Source organism: Nicotiana attenuata, chromosome 3 (genome assembly GCF_001879085.1).
Source record: "Nicotiana attenuata strain UT chromosome 3, NIATTr2, whole genome shotgun sequence".
Classification (NCBI taxonomy): Eukaryota; Viridiplantae; Streptophyta; class Magnoliopsida; order Solanales; family Solanaceae; genus Nicotiana; species Nicotiana attenuata.
Window position 1 is genome coordinate 3,792,904 of NC_031991.1, and position 26,815 is coordinate 3,819,718.

A 26,815-nucleotide genomic window follows, 5' to 3' on the forward strand; every position below is an offset into this window, starting at 1 on the left:
ACAAACGCAGAAGTTAAAAGTGAATTGAGAGAAAAATAGCAAGGCAATTTTGCAAGCAGTTCGTTTGTGATTCAAGTGTGCAAACCTGAAGCTACGTGAACCAGATAGAAGAACCAGTTCCAAGTGTCTATCTTTTATTCTAGTTCAATTGTAGTAGGTGTTTTCATATTGTACCTTTTAGCTTTATCTAGAAGAAATTGTAATAGGTACTCAGAGTATTCAAGTTAGAGTTAACTTAAGGTTGTCGCAACAGTTAAAGGTTGTTCGCCACAACGGGATTAGAGTTAATCCTAGGTTTACAAAGTGTTTTGTAAATGCAGTTTTTGGCTCATTGATTTATTGGAGAGTTTGGGGAAATCCTACTAAGAAGTAGACCATGGTTTTTTCACCTTTTGAGCCAGATGTTTTCCACGTAAACATCCTTGTGTTTACTTTCTGCATTATTTATTCCGCAACTGTAGTGTAAGGAACGCATAGAAGAACCAGGTCCTTCCATAATCGGTTTAAGCGAAAATCAGGCACCACACAAATCACCCCCCCCCCCCCTCTTGTGTGTTATTGAAGTATAAATCACCAATTGGTATCAGAGCGGGTTATCCTTGAAGAGGCTAACACCTTAGGAAAAGATCAAGATGAGTGCACCATCTGGAAACTGGGAAGGGCAATCCACTGCTAGGCCTCCACTCTTTAATGGCCAGTACTAATCTTGGTGGAAAAACAGGATGAGAGATCACATCATCGGAGAAGACTATGAGCTATGAGACATTGTCACTGATGGTCCCCTGGCTACCATGAAGAAGAATGCTGAAGGAGTAGATGTGCCAAAAACAAGAGCTGACTGCAGTGCTGAGGACTTGAGGAAATGGGAAAAGAATGCTAAGGCCAAGAAATGGCTTGTGTGTGGACTTGGTCCAGACGAGTAAAGTAGAATTCAAAGTTGTACCACTGCTAAGGAAATCTGGGACACTCTGCAAGTGGCTCATGAAGGAACTCCTCAAGTGAAGAGGTCAAGAGGAATACTGCTGTAATCTCAATATGAGAATTTCACCATGAAGGAAGGCGAAACCATCCAAGAGATGTATACAAGGTTCACCACACTAACAAATGAACTTAAGTCTCTTGGAAGGGTATTTCTTGAAGAGGACAAAGTTGAGAAAATTTTAACAAGGGTTCTGCCAGTCACTTGGGAAAGCAAAATCACTATCATTCAGGAATCAATGAAAATTTCCACTCTTAAGTTGGACGAGCTAATTGGAAATCTTACTGCCTATAAACTTAGAAGGCAAACCATGAAGATGGATGCACCCAAGAAGGAAAGGATCCTGGCACTCAGAATCACTAAAGGTGCTGATCTAGAAGAGGATGAAATGGTTATGATCACAAAGGACTTCAAGAAGTATCTAATGAGAGGAAAGGGTTCTTCAAGAGGTGCAAGCTACAACAAACCAAGGGTTCCTGAAAAACAGACTAACGAGGGCTGCTACAAGTGTGGGAAGACTAATCACCACATCAAAAACTGTCCTCAGTGGGAAATTGAATGGAGGAAGGAAAGAGTTGAATGAAGAAACAGGAAGAAGGAACAAGTTCATCCCAAGAAGAACAAAGGATCAACAAACGCTATGGTTGCTGCTTGGGGAGAAAGATCAGATGATGACTCAGAGGATGAAAATGGAGATGAACAAGCACTTATGGCAATTGGAGAATCCGATGAGGAATCTGAGGTAAGTATAATTCATCTCAAAGACAAGATTAAGTTTTTGTCTAAATAAAGTCTATCTGAGTTACTTCTAGATTTCATTGATGAATCTGAGGTTATAAACAATGAAAAGGAACAGTTGTCTAAGGAATGTGTGATTTTGAAAGCTAATTGAAAAATCTGGAACTTAGGGCTAGTGAAAGTGATAGTAAAAATGCTGAGTTAAAGAACCAGGTTCTTGAATTTGACACCACTGTGCTAGAGCTTAGATTTGAAAATTTAAAGCTGAAATTAGGAACAGGTAAAAAGAAAGCTGATCACGCACAACTTACTTTAGAAAAAATCTAGGAAAAATGAAAGATGAGTTGTACAAAAGAGATGAGCAGATAAGAGTCCTAAAGGAGGATCTAAGCAAGGTTAAGCACGAGCTAGAACAAACATGTAAATGGAATAGCTCCTCTGATGCACTTTCATGGCTACAAGAACACCATGGTAGCAATAAGAGAGGACTTGGCTACGGGACCCCTGCACCTAAGTGGGATCCCAAAAGCAAGTACATCACACTTCCTGAGAACATAATCTGCACACACTGTGGTAAGACTGGTCACTAGAAAAGTGAATATACTGCAAAAGGAAAGGCTAGTCAAAAGAACAAAACATTTGTTCAAGAGAAAAACAGGCTACCAGGATGGGCTAAAAAGAATCTAATTCACCCTTTTGCCTATAGAAAGGGACCCAATCCAGTTGGTTTTCCACTGAGGGCATTGTCATAAAGGCAATTAGTTAATAGACAAATATATTATGTAAATTACTTTATTAGTGTCTTTTCTACTTTAGAAGTATGCCATATACCCCAGTTTACCTTGAATCGATCAAAGAATGCATATACATAGACAAACTAGAAACAAATTAAGCCTGCCAAACCTTGTTCAGTTGATGACATATCAAACTGAAATACTAGTTCTTTCTTTTATTTAATGCCTATTGGCATTCAAAAAGTTCCTTTCCGAATTCTTGACGAGAAAGATGCATCTTAGATTGACGTATAGTGCAACTTGTCGAATATATTGAGTCATATGGTATTTTTCCGTTCTCTCCCCTAATATACCAAAAAGGTCTGCCCCTCCATACCTTGGATAGATAGAGAGGGAGGACATAGCTTTTAGTTTTTTCATGTTGTCAAAGAATTAATAGATAGAGGGAGGACATAACTTTTAGTTTTTTCATGTTGTCAAAGAATTAAATTATAATTTTTTCGTAGATGACGAGTGCCTTGTCGAATTGGGTACAAAATGTAACAGGTTCAAATCCTGTCATCCCTACCTATTACTGCTCCTTTGAGCAGTAACGAGGGGCTATAGAGCAAGTTAACGTCATAAACTAACAAAATATTTCCTTTTTCGCCATAATAGAAAAAGATTTATTGTATTATACTCCATGTGAACACTATAGGAACTAGTGTCAACATTTCAGCTGTTACCAACTATCATCAGTTCTTTTTTTGCCACAAAGCAATTACTTAAGAGTTTCACAGTACGCGCGAAAAGGGAAGAATGAACAAAGAAAAACTGTTACTATAATTCATCAAATTCTACTTCTTCATAGCTTATAGGCCACAGAACACTTCCATCACCGAAGGAGTGAACACAACACAAGAAGCTGCACGAAAGCAATTATTTCTTCCTTTCCTTTTGCTATCTAAACTCCGTTTCGGTAGTAACAGTTGCAAAATAAAAAAAGGCCAAATGAGCTAATTAATAATTAGCCATAGATTGCTCTGAAAATTAAAGTCATGCAAAACATATAGTCTTGATAAAGGGCAAAAAAGAAAATGGTGGAAACAGGCAACGACGATTTCATCACATGAAAATTTTGATCTGTGGTCCCAGTGAAACGGTTGCTTCAGTGCTCCCCATCCTGTGACAAGACGAAAATTAGAAAGTTGAAGTAAACATTAGTAGCAACACAAGCATAGAAAATTGAAGTAAACCTTAGTAGCAACACAAAAGCATAACTTCATAGTACAGAACACAAACTCCACCTTTCCATCTTTCTAATATGGGTGATGTCTAGGTCAACTTGTGCGCACCTCGATTATTCCACCGGGTACCTGCTAGCTCCCACCAACACAGGCACCGGATATTACAACTCTGCCCACCAAGATTAGGCATATGGGAAGAAACCACCTACTATTTGTTGCCTCCGCTAGGAAATAAACCTGAAGCTTCATGATTCTCCCCGCACTTCATTAACCACTAGGCCACACCCTTGGGTCCCTTCCATCCTCACACTCCCAGCAAAAAGGAACTGTGTGCGCTCAAGAAGGAAAAACGGACTAACATGTCTATCAAGATGAGTACAGTACGTAGACAACATAAAAGAAAAGGTCAGCTATCATGCCACGGGAATAGATGACAAAATCAGAATGCAGTGCTAGTAGAGCCCAATACATCCTAATATACATGGAAAACAATTGGGCCACTATTAATCAGCAGCAGCATTTATTTCTTTTTTTTTTATGACCAAGAAATCCGTCTGGGGCCGATCCTAATCAGCAGCAGCATTTCTTATTAAAAGATTACAACAAATATGCCTCCATTCTAAGCTAGTTCAGTTGGTTATATAAATCCTCATTATCAGTTCCGCTCCATTTAAACCCCCATCATCGAAATATTCAATAACTTGGGGTTTCTCTAAAAGTGAAGGCTCTCTATATTTTTCTACTATATACGTATCTCTAAATAGAAAACTCATTGCAATACTGGAACTAATGCAAGTGTACCAACCATAACTAAACCTCGATCAAACTAGTTGGTATTGCCTACATGGATCTTTTGCTTCCCTTAAACAAAAGACCGGTGCACGAAGCATCCCGCAACCACGCAAGGAGGGCAGCACCTCAGAGGGATGTTATAGAGGTTCGCAAGCGTCAGGAGCCCACGGCTCGAACCCATGATCTATAGGTCACACGTAGATAACTAAAACGTTGCTCTAAGTTCCCCTTCAATGTGTTCAATATTTTGTAAAATCTGCTTGCATTCACAGATATTTGAGGCAATTTTTTCCACGTGATCCCAAGTCTACCCATCGCTTTTTAAGTTTTAACAACTCCAATATACATGGTTTTACACCTAAAGATGGTGCATTTAGAGGTCCACTTACAACATGACCGCATCATCTCGAAAGATCTCTCAATTTAACCTCTATTGCGTTATCCGCATCTTCTATTGGATGTGATAATTTTTATCTTGTATAACCTTTTAACATCAGCATTTCTACTATGCACTTATCAAACAATTTGAAAAAGGAAAAATATGAGCAACATTTTTATACTCAACAGGACGGCTAATGTTCAGCAGACGGGAACGAAATCTACAGTTCTACCACCCCACCCACCCACCCACCCACCCCCGGAAAAATAGTACAGATGTCTGGATTTTCCCCCTAGTAAAAGTAAGTATTCGAGTTCACCCTCCTTTACACTGTCTGTTTCTTCATTCCCTTCTTTGACAAGACGTGTTTCTTTTCCCATATCACAAAGGGACTTATACTAGAAGACACCTTTAGTTGTGACTTTAGTCCAGAACTTCAATGAAATGAAGTAGGACGAAGGAGAGGTGACAACCACTTCCTTAATGATCCTGAGAAAGGAAGGAGAGGAATAAAAGGAAATTCTATATAAACGATGGAAAATAAAGGAAAGGGGAGCAGAAATGGATGCCGCTGCCAGATCAATTGTCAACTATCTCCTTGTAGTGTAAGGCAGGGCAAATCCAATGCGCCTATCCCTATCACCAACCCCAATTAACTGCCTAAAATCTTATGGGGCAGAATTTTTATTGCAGCATCGCCAAAATTCTTCAGGGTTATTAAAGTTAGAGAACAAAAGAAATTGTTAGCATAAAGGGAGCAGTTTTTTGACAAGTATATAAGGGAGCAGTATGAACTTCACGTGAAATGTTATGTTGCAGTTAATATCAAGAAAATAAAGGTGTGAAATCTGGCTGTGGCTGTGATGGACTTGAGGGACCAGGTGGCCGTACTCCTCTCATGTGGACAGGTTCGTTCGGACAAAGGTATGCCAAGATTCTAGCAAGTTTTCAATGTACTGTGAGGAGCTAACTAATATATCCATATCTCACTTGCTAAACATTTGACATGAATAACACGAAATAAATGAAGAGTCTGATTGACACAGGGCACTAGGAAAATGACAGCGCTGTAACAGTTATGAACCGTTTGGACAGTGAGGTATCATTGTACCTCTGTAATAATCACTTAAATACAGAAAATTAGAGAACCAAAAAGAAAAGATGGTCCAGTTACGATCAGTCCATCTGATTCCTTGTAGGCTGTAGCATTCTCCATATCTTCCCCAGATTAACTTCCGAACAATAATCAGTTTTCAGTCTTCAAGAATTGAAATTAATATTCTAATAACAATTATTCTTTTATCAATCACAGAACAAGATCAATTGCCACAGCCAAGGAAGACACACAGAACAAGTTATTCATACAAGGGGTTTAAACTTTGTCTGCAGAATAGGGATAACAAATGTGTAGGATTACAATAGTGTAGGGGGTGAGTGTTTGATTTCAAAGTAAAGGAGGTGTATTTGCAATTGAGCCATATTACAGGGGTGTTTACTGCAATTAACCCCAAATACATAGTTCTGAACTGAAATACCAGATATTTTAACCATCTGCTACACAAGTATATAAGATAGCTTCGTAGCTCAACATTGCAAGCTAACATCTTGCTTCATGAACAACAGAACAAGAAAGTGGTAACAAATGAAAGCCTTTAAACTTTAAAAATGCACCAATGAATGCTACCCTTCTACTATTCCCTGGCCCCAAAACAATGGCACAACAAGAGACTTCTCACCCTCACAAGAGAGGGGGGTAGGAAAAAACAAAGAAAATAGCATAATTAAACAACCATCATCTCCAACCTGAATATTTCTCTCTAGCCACAAGAGAACAGTTTGACACAGCTTATAGAAAAGAATACTGAGCATTCACTGAATATCATCAAAGATGGGCAAGCCTATTTGTATTTCCCTTACGTATTAGCTTGGCAAATAGAAATAGAAATAGATGCAATGTACTACCTTGGTAGTAGGAGCCTCAGAAACATTAGTAGCTAATTTTCCAGGATATCCACCAAATTTCTGAGAGCATTCCGTGTATGCAGATCCTAGAGCTGTCCCAGCACCAAATGCTGTTGATGCCCAGCGTGTCACAGGACTCCCTAAGATGACAATCAATGAAAATGAGTCTACTTACAACATTGTCTGTCTAATATATATTGGACAACACTTGGAGAAACACATTAAAGAAGAAACAACTCTATTCATATAATATATATTGAAAATACCACAACAAAGCTGCAAGCATGACCAAATCAATGCCTAGACATGCAGCTACCAAAAATTTCAAGAACAGAATGGGAGATTGATTATCAAGACAACGGCAAGCAATATTACAAAAACAACTATTAAGCTACAACATTATCAAGTCGAATGCACGCCATAATACATTAAAAGAATGTAACCTCTTGTATGCTAGGTTACATCTGTTCCCTTTTCGTCTCTGCGTCCAAAAACTGTCCACATAGCTAAGCTTCAACAAGAACTACTTCTTCAAGTTCTCTCTCTCTCTCTCTCTCTCTCTCTCTCTCTCTCTCTCTTCTTTTTTTTTTTTTTTGATAAAGTAAGCTGTTTTATTGATTGGCATCAACAAGATGCAGAGATTACAGAAGTAGATATCCTAGCCCCATTACAAAATCTGGTAAGACCATTCATGATAATGGCTAGTCTAGAGTGAGGGAGCTCACAAAATTTTAAAAGACAGTAGAACTTACATAGGACTGGTTGGACCAACAAAAAAGACTACGCAGACATCTGCCTTGATTCTGTATGGTTATGTTGTGTTTATGAGAACTTGAAGAAGAAGAAGAAGAACTAGTTAATCAAGTTCTCTTAAACACAATGCGACCACACAGGTTTAAGTTAATAAGAAACCAACTCATAATCCATCCAATGCTATTTTCATCACAATCACTGGTCGTTACTGCTCTATCCATACACTTCAATTCTGAACGTTTTTTAATGATAAGTCATTCTTCAATTCCGACCTTCATTATTGAAGGATTTAGTTGGAAAACTGCATCACATGTATAATTTATTTTGTTCTTTTTATACACGGAAGGATATTTTTTATTGCACCAGAATGCACCAAGCAGGTGCAAAATATGTATGACATATACAACATGTACAGCGTGAAGAAATTTTGTCTCGCACAAGTTGCCAATTACCAAAACAATTTTCAAAGGGCTAAAGGAGCAATGTAATGTGACACTAGTGAACACAAAAGCTGGCAGGCTAAAAGCTTTTACTTCAGCCTCAGTTTGTTCGCTTAAGTAACAACAGAACATAATTGCAAGAAAACCCCGTTTTGTCATTCCCATAAGCATCCATGCAATACATAATTTCCACAATCACTAGATCACACACACAAGACTAAGAAAAAAAACATCTGGAGTTTTAACCAATGCATCGGGCTTAACAAGCAAAGTTATGTGACAATACTAGTGAGCACAAGAGGCTGACAGTACTCTTGTCTAATTAGCCATTACCACACAACACAAATTCAAAAACCCATTTCGGCATTTCTCAACTTCATCCCTCCAGATCCCACTTTTCACACTACTAACATCACACGTGCAAACTAAGCAAAAGCACAGCTGAAGTTTCCAACAAAGAAGACAGTAACCAATGAAACAAAATCCATAAATAATACAAGACCAATATATATGCGTGTGTAAGTGTATCATAAATGATACAAGACCAATATGTGTGTGTGTGCGAGCGCACACATTTCCATTTCTCCGTTCCCATACCAATTCCACAGTCACCACATCACACCAAAAAACTAAGCAACAAAACTTCTCCAATTTCCAAAATACTAAATAGTATTAGAGGGGACAAAACCATAAAAGCACTTCCACTCTGTGTGGTAAAATAACAGAAGAAGCTGGCAAGCAAAAGCTCTTACGCCAGCTTCAATTATCTTGGCACAATCCACAAAACTATAATATTTCGAAAATGAAAAAAGACACCAATTTCAGCATTTTCCCAATTTCATCCAACCCACACCAATTTCACAATCATTACGTCACACTAACAATAATAAGAAAAACAAAAATCCAGAGAAACAGCATAAAGGCAAGACAAAAATCGTGACTTTGTGGGAAAAAAGGTCACTCACGGAAGAGGAGAAGACCAGCAAAGCCACCGATTAAGGAAAAGTAAGCGAAACGGCGAACCCCCAAATCAAGACAAGCGTCCCACTTTGCGTCCAAATTGTATTGTGGAGGTGGTACAATTGCTTGTTCTTGCTTCTTCTCTTCTGCCATTGCTACACAAATCTCTCTTTCACTGTGTATTAGGTTTCAGTTTCTCTACGGTTCCTTCTATTAGATCTTTGATGGACTTTGAGCCGAGGGTTTCGTTTTTTTGTCTCTACGCTTCTTTCTGGAGAATATACGAGTCTTCCCCAATTTTCAAGTTCTTGGCTCAAATAGTCCCTTAAGTTTCGTGATATGTCTATTTGCCTTCTCTTGTTTTCATTCTATCACTTTTAGCACATTTAAAATACAATAATAATACCCCTCCGGTCCAAAATAAGTAATTTTTTTATTGTTTTCACACATATTAAGAAATTCACCTTTTAACATTAATTAGTAATAAAATTGACCATATTAACCTTTACTATCACTTCACATAAACACTCGTAACACATACTCCAATATTATTTACTCCAAGGGCAATGTAAGAAAATAATAATAAATTCATTCTTGAAATCTGGAAAAATCACTTATTTTGGACCACAAAAAAAGGCAAAAAATCACTTATTTTGGACCGTAAGGAGTAATAAAAAGGCGAAAATACAAAATTGGCCAGTTAGTCGAAACTAATTGTATTTACTAGCAAAAATATATAAAATATGTATATTATATGTATATAATACATAAATATACAAAAATATATATTTTATTAGCTCGTATTTTTTAGAACAGCCAAAATTATATATTTCTCTGATAAAAAGATACATGCGATTCTTTTAATCGAAAAGCATTTTTTATTCAACTAACCAAATATCTAAGGGGATCTTTAAACTATCGAAAATGTCACATCATTTTTTAAATGATCAGGGTAAAAGAAAAAACCATAATTGAGATTGAGACCTTTCTTTTTCAATTTTATTTTTCTTCCAATTTCAACAAAAACAAAAAATAAAATTCCTAATAATAATTGCTGCAAAATTTAACATAACATATTGATAATGAAAATGGACCTTGATCAAAGAAAAACGAAATTGGGCAAGAAACCCCTAATTGCCGTTGGGTTTTTTAGGTTAGTCACATGTAAGAAACCTAACATCTTTGTTATTTTTAAATGATTCATATGAGAATTTCATCAATTGGACAAGAAATACTCATTTTTGACAAAGTTAAAGATCATATGCTCTCAAGACAATGTTATAAAGACGAAAATAGACTTAACTCTTAACTTAAGAAATCGTTTGGGGTAAAAACTCCTTATTATCACCCTCTCCACATTTGCAATGAGTGCTTCATTTGGGCCTTTGGGCCACAATTGATTGGGTATTCGGTCACAAGATTTGGACTGCTTTTAGATTTTATCATAGGGAAACTACCAACTATATTCATTTTAAGTAGCTTATTACAAAAATTGGTCAATTCATAATATATTATTAATTTTAGCCAAATATAACTAATATTAGCCAATTAGCTATTTGTAGCCAAAAAAGATCAAATTTTTGCTTTCTTTGAGTGGGTGTTATTAGAATAGATTGGGTACATCTTAAGGAGCTTGATAGCCTGTTTGGCCAAGCTTCTTTTGAGGCAGAAGCACTTTTTTTGGTTAAAAGTGTTTTTTTTCTAAAATTAAGGTGTTTGGCCAAGCTTTTGAAAGGAAAAAAAGTGCTTTTGAGGAGAAGCAGAAGCAGTTTTTGAGAAGCAGAAAAAAGTAGCTTCTTCCCAAAAGCACTTTTTTGAAAACCACTTTTGAGAAAAATACACTTAAAATTAGTTTTTTAAAGTTTGGCCAAACACTAATTGCTGCTCAAAAGTACTTTTGAAATCCATTTGCCAAACACAAACTGCTTCTTACCAAAAGTACTTTTGAGAAAAAGCACTTCTCAAAATAAGCTGATTTTTGCAGCTTGGCCAAACGGGCTATGAATCTCAGTTTTGGCATGATTTAGTGGAGTTTTGAGGTGGTTTGAATTGAAAATTCGAAGTAGAAGATGAACATTAAAAAAATAGTATGTGTATCACATATGTATCATATTTGTATCAAATGTGTATCACATGTATACTTGTGTGTGAGATACATGGGTGATACATGTGTCGTAGAAGAATTTTTTGAATTCGATTTTAACTACAAATTTTGATACCAAATCAATCCAAATCACCTCCAATCTTCCTCAATTTTTGTATATTGACTCATCTATATGATTTTAATGACTTTCAATCATGCCCATTGAAAAATATTCTTTTTTGCTTAGGTTTTTGGAATCTTGTATATATATTTTTTTGTATTTCATCATCTTTTTTGCTACCCCATCCATAAAATTTTCTTTCCGTCTTGCATTTGATGTTGTTGATCACACATAAAAATATGGAAGGAGATCTTTGTGTGTGATTCTTAGAGAGAAAGAACCTTCTTTATTTGGGTTTTTAATTTTTATATGCGCTTGGCTAATTTTGGTAAGTCTATAATTAATAACTAGAGGTTGGTAAGTTGGAAATTATTTGGGACATGGGAAACTACCAACTATGTCCATTTTTAAGTAGCCTATTACAAAAATTGGTCAATTCATAATATTTTACTAATTTTAGCCAAATATAACTAATATTAGCCAATTAGCTATTTGTAGCCAAAAAAAGATCAAATTTTTGCTTTCTATTGAGTGGGTGTTAATAGAATAGATTGGGTACATCTTAAGGAGCTTGAATCTCAGTTTAGGGATGATTTGGTGGAGTTTTGAGGTGGTTTGAATTGAAAATTCGAAGTAAAAGATGAACATAAAAAAATAGTATGTGTATCACATATGTATCAGATTTTTTCAAATGTGTATCACATGTATACTTGTGTGTGAGATGCATGTTTGATACATGTGTCGCAGAAGAATTTTTTGAATTCGATTTTAACTACGAATTTTGATACCAAATCAGTCTAAATCACCTCCAATCTTCCTCAAATTTTGTATATTAACTCATCTATATGATTTCAATGAATTTCAATCATGCCCATTGAAAAATATTCTTTTATGCTTAGGTTTTTAGAATCTTGTATATATATATTTTTTGTATTTTATCATCTTTTTTGCTACCTCATCCATAAAATTTCCTTTCCATCTTGCATCTAATATTGTTGATCACGCTTAAAAATATGGAAGGAGATCTTTGCGTGTGATTCTTGGAGAGAAATAACCTTCTATATTTGGGTTTTCAATTTTTATATGTGCTTGACTAATTTTGGTAAGTCTATAATTAATGGCTAGAGGTTGGTAAGTTGGTGTGGGTTGAAAGTTACTTCCTTCTAGTTTGTTATTGTATCCGGTACTTTGCAACCACGTCCTTTATTTTTGTAAATTGCTACTGGGATTGTTGCTCCTTGAGTGTTACTATTTGATTCTACTTTTTCTCCCTTTTTATTGGATATTGTTGCTTCCTGATGGTTATTATTTGATGCTACTTTTTCTCCTCTTTGTTTATCGCCTTTCTCCCCCCTCTTTCCTCCTGTTCTTCTCCCCTATTCTTCCTTTCCACCTTTTCTTGAGCCGAGGGTCTACCGGAAACAGCTTCTCTACCTCTCCAGGTAGGGGTAAGGTCTGCGTACTCACTATCCTCCCTAGACCACACTCGTGGGATTATACTGGGTATGTTTGTTTACCTTGAAATACGAGTAACAATTAAACTTGTAATGTGGTTATAAGAATATGATGATTCAATACCAATTGATAAATAACTAGATAAATAAATGAATTAATTGATTAAGATGAATCAAACCTGTGTAGTTTCAAGCTATCGTCCTTGATTGGAACGGGATCGAGATCAAGCGTTAAGAATAATAAGAATAATAGTAAGTTATAAACAGGTTAAAGAGCAGTGTATTGTTATTTCTTAGTCAGTCTCCTATTACAAATGAACAAGATTCCTCTTTATATAGTAGAGGAATCCTAAATAAGGTATAACTCTAATTTCGGAAGTAAAATCCATGATTGGTATCAATAACCGTCAACGGTTCTGTCGGTTCCGAGATTCACGCCACGATCCTCGACCAATCATGGATATCTTGCTCCTTCCGTTACTAATCTATCCCCGATGTTACTCAAAGTCTATCTCCTTGGCTTCGATCGATACCAACCTCATTAGCTCTTCGATGCAACGTCCTTGTTTCGATCAAATAGTGAAATCGGGTAGCCCCGATTTCTATCGTATACGGATAGTCCCCTCATTTTTTGGAGCGTAATGACAAGAAACGAATTGAATCTTCGAGCTTCTTAGCTTGTTCTTCCTGAGATACCAAATATTCCAATCTCCATTTTTCCTTGCTCGTGAAAAGAAAATGGCCAAACGTCACGACCCCAAAACCAACCCAGTCGTGATGGCGCCTATCATGGAACTAGGCCAGCCAACACAAACCCCAAACCAGTCAGTATTTTCCATTCTTAGGATAAAATCAAATATGTTTAACAATAAACCTTTATGTAGTGTTTAAAACAAAATAATAATGCAGAAAGAAAGCCCGACATCGGGGTGTCACTAGTCATGAGCATCTACTACAACGGTCTGACAACCTCAAGACCAACATGGTCGGGGAAAATCACAAAATACACTAAGGGAGAATAAGAAGGGAGAAAAGCAGGGCTGCGATCGCCAGGCAGCTACCTTGCTAACTCCGATGAACCTGCCACCGAGCTCAGAAATACCTGAATCTGCACACAAGGTGCAAGGAGTAATGTGAGTACGCCAACTCAGTAAGTAATAAAAGTAAATAAGGAGTGAGCAGTAAGAAATCACATAAACCACGTCATAGCACCACAGTGGGTACAGTATGTTTCCCAAAAAGGATACAAATCAAATCATCTCGATTTCAGTAAAATCCTTTGAAAAATGTCTTTCTAACAGTTTTAGTAGAGGTTCAATGTAGTTCATAGTGAAAGTGATGAAAATCATAATCGGCCCTCGGGCAAAACGTAGTTCGTATACAGCCCCTTGGGCAAACATAAATCATATACACCTCATAACAGAAAAAGTCCCAGAGGAAATAACAAAGCCAAATCAGTGATTAAATTCCGAACATTTCGTAAAAATACAGTTTCAATGAAAGTTGTTCAAAACATTTCTTTAACATTTTCAAAAGAGGCTCGGTATAAAGATGCATGAAATCGGTAATTTGATCAATATATTCAATAGAGACTCACTTTGAGGAGGAGTGAAAACAGTAATTTCATAAAAACAAGCCCTTCGGGCAAAGCATCACTCATATATATATAGCCTCTCAGGCAAGCCTCTCAGTCACTCGAGACTCAACTCTCATCAGTCAGCGCTCACACTCAGCACTCACGCTCAATAGGTACCTTATAATAACCGTGCGACGTGCAGCCCGATCCATATATCGCTGCGGCGTGCAGCCCGATCCATATATATAGTCGACTGCGCTCACTGGGGGTGTGCAGACTCCGGAGGGGCTCTTACAGCCCAAGCGCTATATCGCTGCGGTGTGCAGCCCGATCCAATATCTATATAACATTGATGCGGCGTGCAGCCCGATCCATAAATATATAATATCGCTGCAGCGTGCAGCCCGATCCATAAATATATATAATATCACTGCGGCGTGCAACCCGATCCATAAATATATATAATATCACTGCGGCGTGCAACCCGATCCATAAATTTATATAATCCTCACCACCAGGCCCTCGGCCTCTCTCAGTCATCATCCTCACAATCAGACCCTCGGTTCCTCTCAGTCATCAGCCTCACAAGCCACTCGGGATATCAGTAAAACAGGGTGCTCAGCCCAAAATATCATTTTATGCATAAAAACAGAGTAATAGAGACTGAGTTATGAAATCAGTAAAAACGTAGCATGACTGAGTGTAGATATTAAACCAAAACAGTGAGGAAACAGTAGTAAAAAGCCCCTAAGGGTCCAAACAGTTGGCACAAGGCCCAAATATGGCATTCAGCCCAAAACATAGTAATATTTTCCAAAACACAATGATATCAATCAATTTTCAATCAAATACGCGACTTAACAGTCGCACGGGACATACCAAGTCACAATCCCCAATAGTGCACGACCCCACGCTCGTCATCTAGCGTGTGTGTCACCTCAAAGTAGCACAACGATGTGAAATCCGGGGTTTCATACCCTCAGGACAACATTTACAATCATTACTTACCTCGAACCGGACGAACATCTACATCGCGGTGCCCTTGCCGCTCGACTCGGCCTCAAATCACCTCGAATCTATCCAAAATTGGAATCATATCATCAATACATGCCAAAGGGATAAAGCCCACGCGAAAATTATCAAATTAAACTCAAAATCCCGAAATTTGCCAAACCCGACCCCCTGGCCCACGTCCCGGAATCCGATAAAAATCACAACACTAGAATCCTTATCCTTCCATGAGTCTATACATACCAAGATCATCAAAATCGGACCTCAAATGGCCCCTCAAATCCCCAATTTAACTCTCCAATTTCAAGCCCTAATTTCCCAAATTATTTCTCTAATTTTCCCACAAATTTCATGATTAAACAATGGAATAATCACCATAAACACAAGATACAAAGCCCAAGTAGCTTACCTCTCTAAAAACAATTGATCCCCTCTTGAAATCACAGCTTGGAGCTCCAAAATCGACCAAAAATGGTCAAGAAATGACTGAAAATCGCGAAGGAGCCTTTATATACATTCTGCCCAGCACTGCCGCATCTGCGGTCCCCATTACGCATCTGCGGGGCCGCATCTGCGCAAAAAATCTCCTCTTCTATGGAATCTCATAAAAAGGGCATTCCCGCTTCTGCGGTTGCCTGACCGCACCTGCGGTCATCGCAGATGCAGGGACCAAACCGCACCTGCGACCCCTGCTGCGCATCTGCGCCTCTCTTCCGCTCCTGAGGAGCTCGCACCTGCGGTCCCCAATCCGCAGGTGCGGATATGACAGAAGCAGCAATACCAGCTACAATTTCCCAAGTTCAAACTCTCCGAAAACTATCCAAAACCATCCCGAGGCCCCCGGGACCTCAACCAAAAATACGAACAAGTCACATACCATAATTCAAACTCATACCAACCCTCAGAACACTCAAAACGACATCGTAACACCAAATCACCCTCGGATTCAAGCCTAAGGATTTCAAAAACTTCCGAATTCCGCAACCGATCCAAAAACCTATCAAACCTCATCCGAATGACCTGAAATTTTGCACACACGTCACAAATGACACAATGGACCTACTCCAATTTTCGGAATTCTATTTTGACCCCGATATCAAGATATCTATTGCCGACCGGAAATGCCAAATTTCCAATTTCACCAATTCAAGCCTAAATCCACCACGGACCTCCAAATTCCATTTCGGATGCGCTCCTAAGTCCAAAATCACCCGACAGAGCTAACCATGTCATAAAAATCCAAATCCGAGATCAAATACTAAAAATTCAAGACTAGGTCAATACCTTTCAAATTTAAAGCTTCAAGCTGAGAATCATTCTTCATATTTATACCGATTAACCTGAAAACCACAACCGGCGATTTACATAAGTCATAATACATCATACGGGGCTAGTCATGCCCGAGAATTGGCGAGCGAATTACAAATGCTCAAAATGATCGATCGGGTCGTTACATCCTCCCCCACTTAAACATACGTTCGTCTCGCACATGCCCAGAGTTGTTTCAAAAGCCATCAAATCGCCATGTATCCTCACTATGCACATACTCGGGGGTGATCCTACGTCACCCCATCCCATATATGTCCGATAGCACAACATAACTGAAATTCCGCAATCCAACCAAGCCCATAAACCTTAGAACCAAATTTCCACTTTCGAAATCATCTATAAGATCAGAATCTCACATCTATACTCTGAATAAGTCCGAACAAGCTGTAACAAACCATACCTGCAACCTTAGATGCAATTACATGATATACCACATAACTCAAACACTCGTAGCGATAACTTCTAATCACAGCAGTTGCTCAAAACAACCGAATATCAATTATAAACCTCTTATCAATTAAAGCCTCGTTCCAACACTTCTGTATACTGCCAATGATGAATGAAACACGTAGAAAGTCGTAACCATTCCTCAAATCAACCATTCATGAAGCTCCTTCTCCTTTGGCAAGGACCATAGTAAATTTCTAAGCCGAATCCCGATATTATCCTTCCAACATGCTGAAACCGAATCCGAAAGTATTCATTCCGGGTTCAATGACCTCATCTTATCCAACACGACTACTCGGGTGACATGACACATCAATACAATCTAAAGCCACAATCCGTGCAATTCGTGCACCAAAAAGAAACAACCCAAATGTACTCAAATCATGGGGAATGACTCAAATGAGAGAACTGTACCGCAAGCGCACCAGTACTACCACAACATAATGCTGAGAACCCATCACACATCGTAGAACCAGAACACACGATCTAACCCGAAGGATCATACCTCCATATAACTTCGCCGCAATGCGCGACCCTACCCAAACACTGGTTCACATGAGACACCCCAAGTCACCATACTCAAAATCATCAACTAAGCGCAATTCGATGCCTAGCACCCAAAAGTGAATCATCATAACCCTGGAGAAGCAAATGACGCAATGTCATACCCGTCCGAAAGAACATATCCAATGCGTAACAAATCATGCAACACCCAAATACCCGTCTCATTCAAATCCCGCTATAAAGCCCAATGGAACTGCACCATATGTGCATATACCCAACAAATCACAGTCCCCTCGTAACACAGGAGAGTAACTCATAGATCACTCTAGAACACGAATAAGCTCCACAACAATCGAATGGCACATCTCCCAACAATAGCAGTTTGGAGTCAACAAATCCGACTCGATGCAGAACGCACATCCATATTGGCCTACCAATGGACCCCAAATTAACTATGGTCAGCCACAATAGATAAACAACTCTCCGAAAGTTCACAATGACTGAATTATAGCACATACTATCATCTGACTAGCTTGCCCACATCTTCACAGTTCATAACCACGAAATAACCTGTTTATGAGAACTCCTAGTCTCCACATCCATAAAGCACGCAATCATTATATCCGATCCCAACTCTACCGCCCGAATATCTAACACATCTCTAATACTCAATCATCCCACTAGGGTACTCCTAAAATTCTCCTGTGCCGCCAAGCAAACTTTGAATATCAGCAGTCGATCAGACAAGATAGTACTGCAATACCGATGGAGCACCCATAACTCAAACACATCGCCCTTTATGAAATGTATACCCTCATCAAGCCATACCAATCAGTGATCTCATTTACCTAGTCATCTGAAACTGTCCATGCTGCCTAAGAATTTAGAACCTTCCTTCCAAAACTGAATCGTGACCTTACACATGTAATTCTCAATCCTACACAACATACTGCATATACCATGCCATCCTATGTTAAATATGAAGACTTTATTGTATACGGCAAAATTGGAGGGTCCAATTTCCCGTCTTTTAAGCATTTTGGAAGATCGACTCGAAGCCTCGAGGCTGCAAAGATGCGGTCTTCTCCCTCGGGGCCCATCGGCATCCGGCCTCGGGATGATATTGATCGGGGCTAAAGTAGAAGTAGGAGTTCCCAAGACACGGCAAAATCTATCACGGCTAAGTCTGACAAAACATAGCCAGGCTGTTTTGAGCCCTACTCGAGGCGTCATTTCGACCGTCCCATCTCCACACCTTTACAGCTAATGTGTGCCTTACCGTATAAACTTCTTCCCTTCTATATAAAGGGGATTCTAATTATTTTGTAAAGGACTGATGTTGCTCCAAAGAATCTACATGAAATATATGATAACTCTCTCTCTCTTTCTCTCTAAGATACTCTCTCGACACTGTTGTTCTATCCTATTATTTTCATACGTGTTTCATATTCATTGCTCGTTTATTGCTTATCATTGGCTATAAAGAGCCTCCTTTAATATTATTGCATCTGTTAGTCCTTCCCCGATTCCCCCGATAGCTCGAGCCCGAGCTAGAGACTCGACCTCGAGGCCCCAAATCGACCAGCTCGAGGCCCCTAACGGCTATCTCTCGGTTCGATTACTACTTTATTTTAGCTCGCATCTCACCCTCAAACTACGCACTCACAGCATTAACTGCTCCACGAATAGCATAAAAATAGATCACGTATTTTTAGAGTCCCATCAATAAATTTAATTGTTATTACCATTTTCACAGCAAATAGTTTGGCACCCACCGTGGGGCTAAAAATAATAGTGATTATTTTCTTGCTAGTTTTGTCACACAACGCAAGTTATCTTTCACACTTCTTCTTGTCGAAGATCTTCGGTTGCAGGTCAAAATGTCTGGCTTAGTGAACAGAGTTGAGAACAACAACCTCGAAAACCACGGAGAAAACGGTGTAGCAGTTCCGATCATCGGCGCGCCACCACTGAACCCCGATGACGTGTCTGGACCGATTCCAGCGGACGCGGGTTCACAAGACGCACATCAGGTCGACAAAACCTCACGCACCGACAGAAGCGTACAACAAGAGGACCAACAGGAAGCCCGAAAAACCCCAGCTTGGGAAGAACAGGAAGTTAGCCTTCATGTTATCTTTGAAATGTTGCAGGAACAACAGCTGGCTATCGCTCAGCTACAAAGCCATCCAAAAACTCCCAGCACCGTAGCACCAGGAATAACTCCCCCGGCCGAACAGGTACCGGAGAGACTGAGCAATAATGGTTCGACGACCGATCCTGCTATCGTAAAAATGCTCGAGGATCTTTCTAGAAGGATCGAGTCAGGCGAGAAGATGATAGCCGCCAACGATAAGAAAGTCGAAACTTATACCTCCAGGGTCGACCAAATCCCGGGCGCGCCCCGGGTCCTGAAAGGTGTAGACTCGAGGAAGTTCGTGCAGCGACCCTTCCCGGAGGAAGCGGCTCCGAAACCCATCCCAAAAAAGTTCAGAATGCCGGAACTCCCGAAGTATAACGGGACCTCAGACCCCAACGAGCACGTCACCGCCTATACGTGCGTAGTGAAAGGCAACGACATAAAAGACGACGAGATCGAGTCCGTCTTACTGAAGAAGTTCGGGGAAACACTCTCAAAGGGGGCCATGATGTGGTACCATAATCTAGCTCCCAACTCCATAGACTCATTTGCCATGCTGGCGGACTCCGTCATAAAGGCACACGCCGGTGCCATCAAAGTAGCAACGAGGAAGTCCGACGTATTCAAAATCAGGCAAAGGGAGAACAAAATGCTGCGAGAGTTCGTGTCTCGCTTTCAAACGGAACGAATGGAACTACCCCCGGTCTCCGACGACTGGGCGGTACAGACCTTCACTCAGGGCCTGAACGAGCGAAGTTCTATGGCCTCGCGGTAGCTAAAAGAAAATCTGATCGAGTATCCTGCCGTAACCTGGTCGGATGTCCATAACTGATACCAGTCAAAGATCAGGGTCGAGGATGATCAAATGGGAGTCCCTTCGGGTTCAGTATACCCAAACAGGCTCTTAGCAAAAGAGTCGAAGCCGAACAAAGAAAGGTATCAGCCATACACCGAAGACAGGAGGAACGCCCCGAGACGCAACCCACCTCGCAACGACTGACCGGTCAATCGAGGGAAGAATCCCCGAGGGTTCATTAACAGAGCCGGATTCGATGGAAACACAGGACCAACAGGGGCACCACGCCTATCGGAGTATAACTTCAACGTTGACATTTCAGACATCGTGTTCGCCATCGGCAAAATCAAGGATACCAGATGGCCCAGGCCTGTACAGTCGGATCCTTCACAAAGGAATCATAACTTACTATGTGATTTTCACAACACGCATGGCCACAGGTCCGAGGATTGTCACCAGCTGCGAGAAGAAGAAGTGGCCAAGTTACTCAACAGCGGTCATCTCAGAGAATTATTGAGTGACCGAGCAAAGAATCAATTCCGAGGGAGGGAGGCAGCCAAGAAGAATGAAGTAAACGAGCCACGACACGTTATTCACATGATATTAGGAGGGATCGACGCTCCTCAAGAGCCCGTGATGAGAAGGACAAAAATTTCCATCACTAGAGAAAAGCGAACCCGGGGATACGTACCCGAAGATGCCCTCACATTCAGCGAGGAGGACTCCGAGACCCTGTCTCAACCTCATAACGACGCACTGGTAATCTCTTTCCTTGTAAATACATTTTAGATAAAACGTGTACTTGTGGACCCAGGTAGCTCGACCAACATTATCAGGTCGAATGTAGTAGAGCAGCTCGGACTACTAGACCAAATCGTGCCTGCCACTCGGGTCCTCAACAGATTTAACATGGCAAGCGAGACAACAAAGGGAGAGATCACTCTCCCGGTCAGAGTGGGCGGCGTGACTCAAGACGTCAAATTCCATGTCATCGAAGGAGACATGAGGTACAACGCCTTGTTCAGGCGATCGTGGATACACTGCATGAGAGCGGTACCGTCCACCCTCCACCAGATAATATAATTCCCAACAAAAGACGGGATTAAAACCGTCCACGGGGAGCAACACGCGGCAAGGGAAATGTTCGCAGTACACGATGCTGCACCGGTGCCAATATCCGCTCTCGAGAGAGCCTAAGGACAATCAAACTACATCTTCAGCTAAGCCCGATTAAACACAGCGGAGGACCGTACTGAGTCCTCGCCGCGAACAACAGAGGCGTACCAGACCTCAAAACATCGCCAACCGAATCCCGCGATAAGGTATAACCATCTCCCTTTTCAGTTTATATTTCATACTAATCCTTTTATACAGGCACTCGATCAAAGCGATCAAATACGCACGCTCAGCCCGAAGACCCTTAGGTTTTAAAGACATCTGTTGCACTCTTTTCCTTCGACCGAGCTTTTTGTCCCGAAGAGGGTTTTGCCGGCATGGTTTTTAACGAGGCAACACCTATATGCTACCTGAGGGGAATCCAACAGGTCCTCAAGGCTTCTTTTTCCACGAGCGCCGATGGACGCCCTTTCGGAAGGACGTTCGATCAAAAAAACCAAGAGATGCCAAGTAGGATCCCTATGAGAAAATGTTGTACCGGACCAAACGGTCGAATGAACCGTGTCTGCACAACCGCACCCCGATGGCGGCGGCACATGTACTAGTGTCAAATAATCAAAGAATGCTTTTTGCTAACACGATTCATGCTCCAAGGAAAACCCAGCATTTTTCGCCAGAACGATTTCTCCATCAGAAAAACGTCCCGAATACTCGGAGACTGGCGTCGATAATTCGGCATCCGCATGACCTCAGGGTCGAGACTCCGGACTAATAAGCCCCCAACGAGGCAGCACGAAAATCATTAACTATCTCCAAAAAGAAAGCGTCCCGAATGCTCGGAGACTGGCGTCAAAGAACTCCACATACGCACGACCTCAGGGTCGGAATCTCCAAAGTCGTAAGCCCTCAATGAGGCAATCCCAAGCTCACGAGTAAAGGCTCTCAAGCCAAAACAAACTCGATGACTCGGAGACTATTGCCAATCACCATTCAAGCAATAAACCCGAGGCCGTAAGACCCTGAGCGGGCAGACTCGGTCTTGTAAGACTTGCACAAAGCAGCAACATGAACTATAAGACCTTCAAGCAAGGCATGAATCATACTTGTATCAAGTATTAACAAAAACTATAAGACCTCAAAAGGCATGAAAAGTTTTGTAAGACCTTATTACAGGCATAAAATCAATCTCGAAGTTCAGGATATATATCGAATTTGTAAGACACCTAAAAAGGCATACCCTCGATATAGATGCCTAAACTACTATACTCGGGATCAAAAAATGGCTCCGGCCAAACATAAATGACTACGGTCATACGGCTGCACCAGCCAAACTAACGCTACTCGGGGACGCCCGACCGTCTCTACAAAATCATAGGCCATTAGTTCGAATCTACTTCGAAAAGAACTGATTAAACAGGCTTCCCTCAACAGGCAAAAGAGCTTCGACCATGTCAGCTCCAAATTATAAGGCTTCGAGCTACTCAGCCTACGAGCCAAACCTTACGAGGTGCTCGAACATCGCCGCTAACGACTGGAAATCAAGGTTCTTCCCGAACCTACGATAGGTCCGGCAAAATCATTGCAAAAGTCCTTAACGAGCGGAAAATAAAGCCTAGCGAGCCTCAGGGCCACTCATATTCCTAAGGGAAAAGCGTTAGAGCCATTGTCGCCAGGCTAACGAGCCTTAGGGCCGCATATATGCCTAAGGTCAAAGCGTAAGAGCCATTGTCTCCAGCCTAACAAGCCTCAGGGCCGCACATATGCCTAAGGGCAAAGCGTAAGAGCCATTGTCGCCAGCCTATCGAGCCTCAGGGCCACACACACATGCCTAAGGGCGAAGCATAAGAGCCACTGTCTCCAGCTTACATAAAAGATCACTTCGATCGAAGGCGTAAGAGCCATTGTCGCCCGCCCAATACAAACATAAAACTTGAGGGTCGACTGAGCTCGAGTCATAGCCCGACTCGGAGATTGGATCCAAGAGAGTTAAAACGTAAGGGCCACCGGCCCATGCAAACATAAAAAGCTCGAGGAATATATGAGCTCGAGTCAAAACTCAACTCGGAGACTCCACCCGAAATAGTTGGGCAAAAGCGTAAGTGCTCAGAATGCCTGCTTACACTAAAGGTCGCATCGACCGAGCGCGTAAGAGCCCCCGAGCCCGCCTAATGAGCCCTAGGGCCATACCACGGATCTAATAAATCTCACTGACTCTGAAACCAGTCCGCCTAGCCATAAGCAAAACAAAAGAAGGTACAAAAGAACAAAAAAGCCGCAAAAGGGTTTTTTCTTTTCAGGTACATACGTGGAAAAATACATTCTCCATCTGCAAACATACTCAAAAAAGGTACTACGTACGGGATGGCAAGGTCTACACCCTGCCCCCAAGAGCTACGACCTATCGGCCTCATCCTCAGTCTTCTCGGCATCGAACAGGAGTAACCGAGCATCACGCTCGTCCGCCCTCGCTCGCGCCAACTCTTCCGAGAGAACAAAACCCCTGGCACTCATTTCTTCGAGAACCTTTCTCCGAGATTTGCAACGCGCATATTCTTCGATCTTCTCTCCACAATCAAGGACCCTCTTCAACTCGGATTGAGCATCGGTAGCATCCTTCAAATGAAGCGCCACCTCCTAATCGGCCATAGTACGGTTCAAAACCGCTTTGGCCCGAGCATCAAAGATCTCAGCCCTAACCTTCGAAAGATCGGATTCAAGCTTCGTGATCATATCCGCTTGAACTGAAACGTTGCCACGGGCTAAAAGGAGGTGGACTCTGAGGGTCGACAGTTTAGCCGATGCATCTTTCTCCTCTGAGGCTTGGACCTGCGCCCCAGCTCTCAGCTCGGTACAATCATTTCTGATTTGTTCGGCCTCACCCCTAAGACGCTCAAAGGCCTCCATCTTTTTCTACAGCTGAGATAGGCAAAGAATTAACCTTAGAAGATAAAAAGCAAAATGCATACTCAACCAGGGCAGGAAGTTACCTGCTCCATCAAACAGATCTCGTAATTCAGGCTCCGATACACCTCACATCGCCAGTATGCGAACTCAGTTTCCTTCTCCTTGCAAAGGAGCCTAAAGGATTTGCCCTCATCCAGAGCTTTCCGGAGCCTAGCCCCATGACGGAGCAGCTCGGACCTAAGCCTGTCAAAGACCTGCAAAATGAAAAACTCGGTAAGGAAAGGAAGACACAGATTTAGGAGGCCTATGACGAAGCTCACCTCAAAATGAAGTCGGAAGACTTCCTCGAAGACCGAGCTCATATCTGTCGATCTAGCTCCCTCGGCCCCGGTCGAAACACGACCGTTTGAAGGAGCCACCTTTCAAGAACCAGTAACCTCGGGCACGATAGGCTCGGGCAATGTTCCCGTCTCAATGGCCCAACCTCGCATCGCCTCGCCACAAGCGCCATCTCCCTGCAAGTGCATTTCCAGCTTATTGCTGTCATACTTTGGCTCGAACGCCGGCAACCCCTCCTCCTCTCTAAAGGGGCACAGCCTCGCCTTTGGAGGCTCTCCGATACCTACAACAACAAGGTTAGTACATAAAAAAGGGAGAATGCCTCTCCAAATAAACAAGGAACAAGGGACAAGCAATATACACACGCACCATGACGTTTTGCTTCCCATCTGCCCCGAGATGCAACTTGCCACCTGCGCTCGTCGCAAGTTGAGTGGGTCGCCAGCTTCCAGACCCAACCAGGCAGATCAGGAACTTCGCTTGGCGCCCATGAAATCGCTGCAGAAAGGAAGGAACACGATTACGAGATTAGCTTTCAACATGAACAAATCTGGGAAAGCACAAGACGCTCCACTTACGCGTATAGTTCCCTTCTTCAGGGAATGGTATAAGCTCCACAGGGATAACGTCGGCCGTCCGAACCCGGACGAACTGACTGGCCCACTCCCTATCTCCGCCTTCATCGTCATCAACAACAAAAGGCGTGGACGAACGACACCGCAAGGTTAGCAGACCTCGATGGTGAAAAGGCCGGTACAGCCTGACGAGATGGCTAAGCGTGAATTCAAACCCCTCCTCCTCCGCGAAAAACCTCACTATCAACACAATTCGCCAAAACAACGGGTGTACCTGTGCCAAAGTAACCCGATACTTTACACAAAAGACGAGCACGACCTTGTCGAGAGGTCCCAGTGTGAAGGGATACGTATATACATTCAGGAACCCATCGGCAGGGTCGGCGATACCTTTGTCCGGGGAAAGCACCTGTAGCGCTACCTCCTCCCCACATCCGCAGTCTCTCCGCACCAACTCAAGGTGGTCTTCCCTTATCAAAGACGTAGTCTTCAAGATAAACTCTCGCGGATCCTGAGCACCGGGAGCGGAACTCTCCCCTCTCTGACAAGCGGACCTCGAAGCAGCAGTTGTAGCCATGGCAAGACTAGAGGCACTAAAGCAGGAACCTGCACAAACACCCTGATACTAAGGTAACGAAGAGCTCGGCGCTAAAAATGGAAGGAAATATCTAAAAAGGGAATCTCCCAAGAGGCGGAAGTAACCCCATATATACGCGGGAACAGCAACGGTCCGCCTGCTCGACATATGCCCCGGGAAGTCAATGACTTTGAATGATAGTCCCGAGGCAATACTCGACCTCGAGGACCTGTATCAACGTAAATCTAGGCTTCAAGAAGCCAGCAAACATCATCTCCAATCTCGAGGCAATACTCGACCTCGAGGACCTCTATCAACATGAAGCTAGGATCCATAAAACCTCTAACACCATTATGGGGCCCGAGATAGTAGCTGAACTCGAAGGAACCCCCCTCCCCCCAGGGGGAGAAACAGGAAAATCAAAACTCCTCCCAAAGAGGCCCGGCCTCAGGGCACTGCCAAAATTCGGGTAATCCATCTTCTAGGACCTACCTACAGCGTCTTAGAAGGGTTATCTTCGACGAGTTCGAGGCAAATCTCCAGGCGTCCTAAGCCAACTTCACTCAGACACCGCCCTCAAAAACTTCAAGTCTCCAAGTATTATCTCTATGAGACTCGAGGGTCCCGATGGCCCGGGTCTATCAGACCAATTTGAGCTCGGTCCGAGAAATAACGGTGGGCTCGAAAGGGAGCCATTTCTATCAAACAAAGCCGAGAAAAATACTCGCGATCGAGCTGAATGTTGATGATCGGCAACAGAAGCATACATTCAGGGTCATCGCAAAAATCAAAGGAAATATAGCAAGCATCAAAGGCAGAAGTCAAAAAGTATCTTTATATTTATGGGAATTTGCTTACAACGGCCCTTGAGGGGTCCTTA

At 41.7% G+C, this 26,815-nt stretch overlaps 1 protein-coding gene across 1 annotated transcript; it reads right to left on the reverse strand.

Annotated features, from left to right (window-relative positions):
* Positions 3,244 to 9,253, reverse strand: LOC109223218. Its single transcript, XM_019387436.1, has 3 exons — positions 8,969 to 9,253; positions 6,811 to 6,950; positions 3,244 to 3,613 (listed from the first exon to the last, which is right to left on the reverse strand). The coding sequence occupies exons 1-3, from the start codon at positions 9,114 to 9,116 to the stop codon at positions 3,599 to 3,601; spliced, it is 303 nt and encodes a 100-aa protein (XP_019242981.1). The 5' UTR covers positions 9,117 to 9,253; the 3' UTR covers positions 3,244 to 3,598.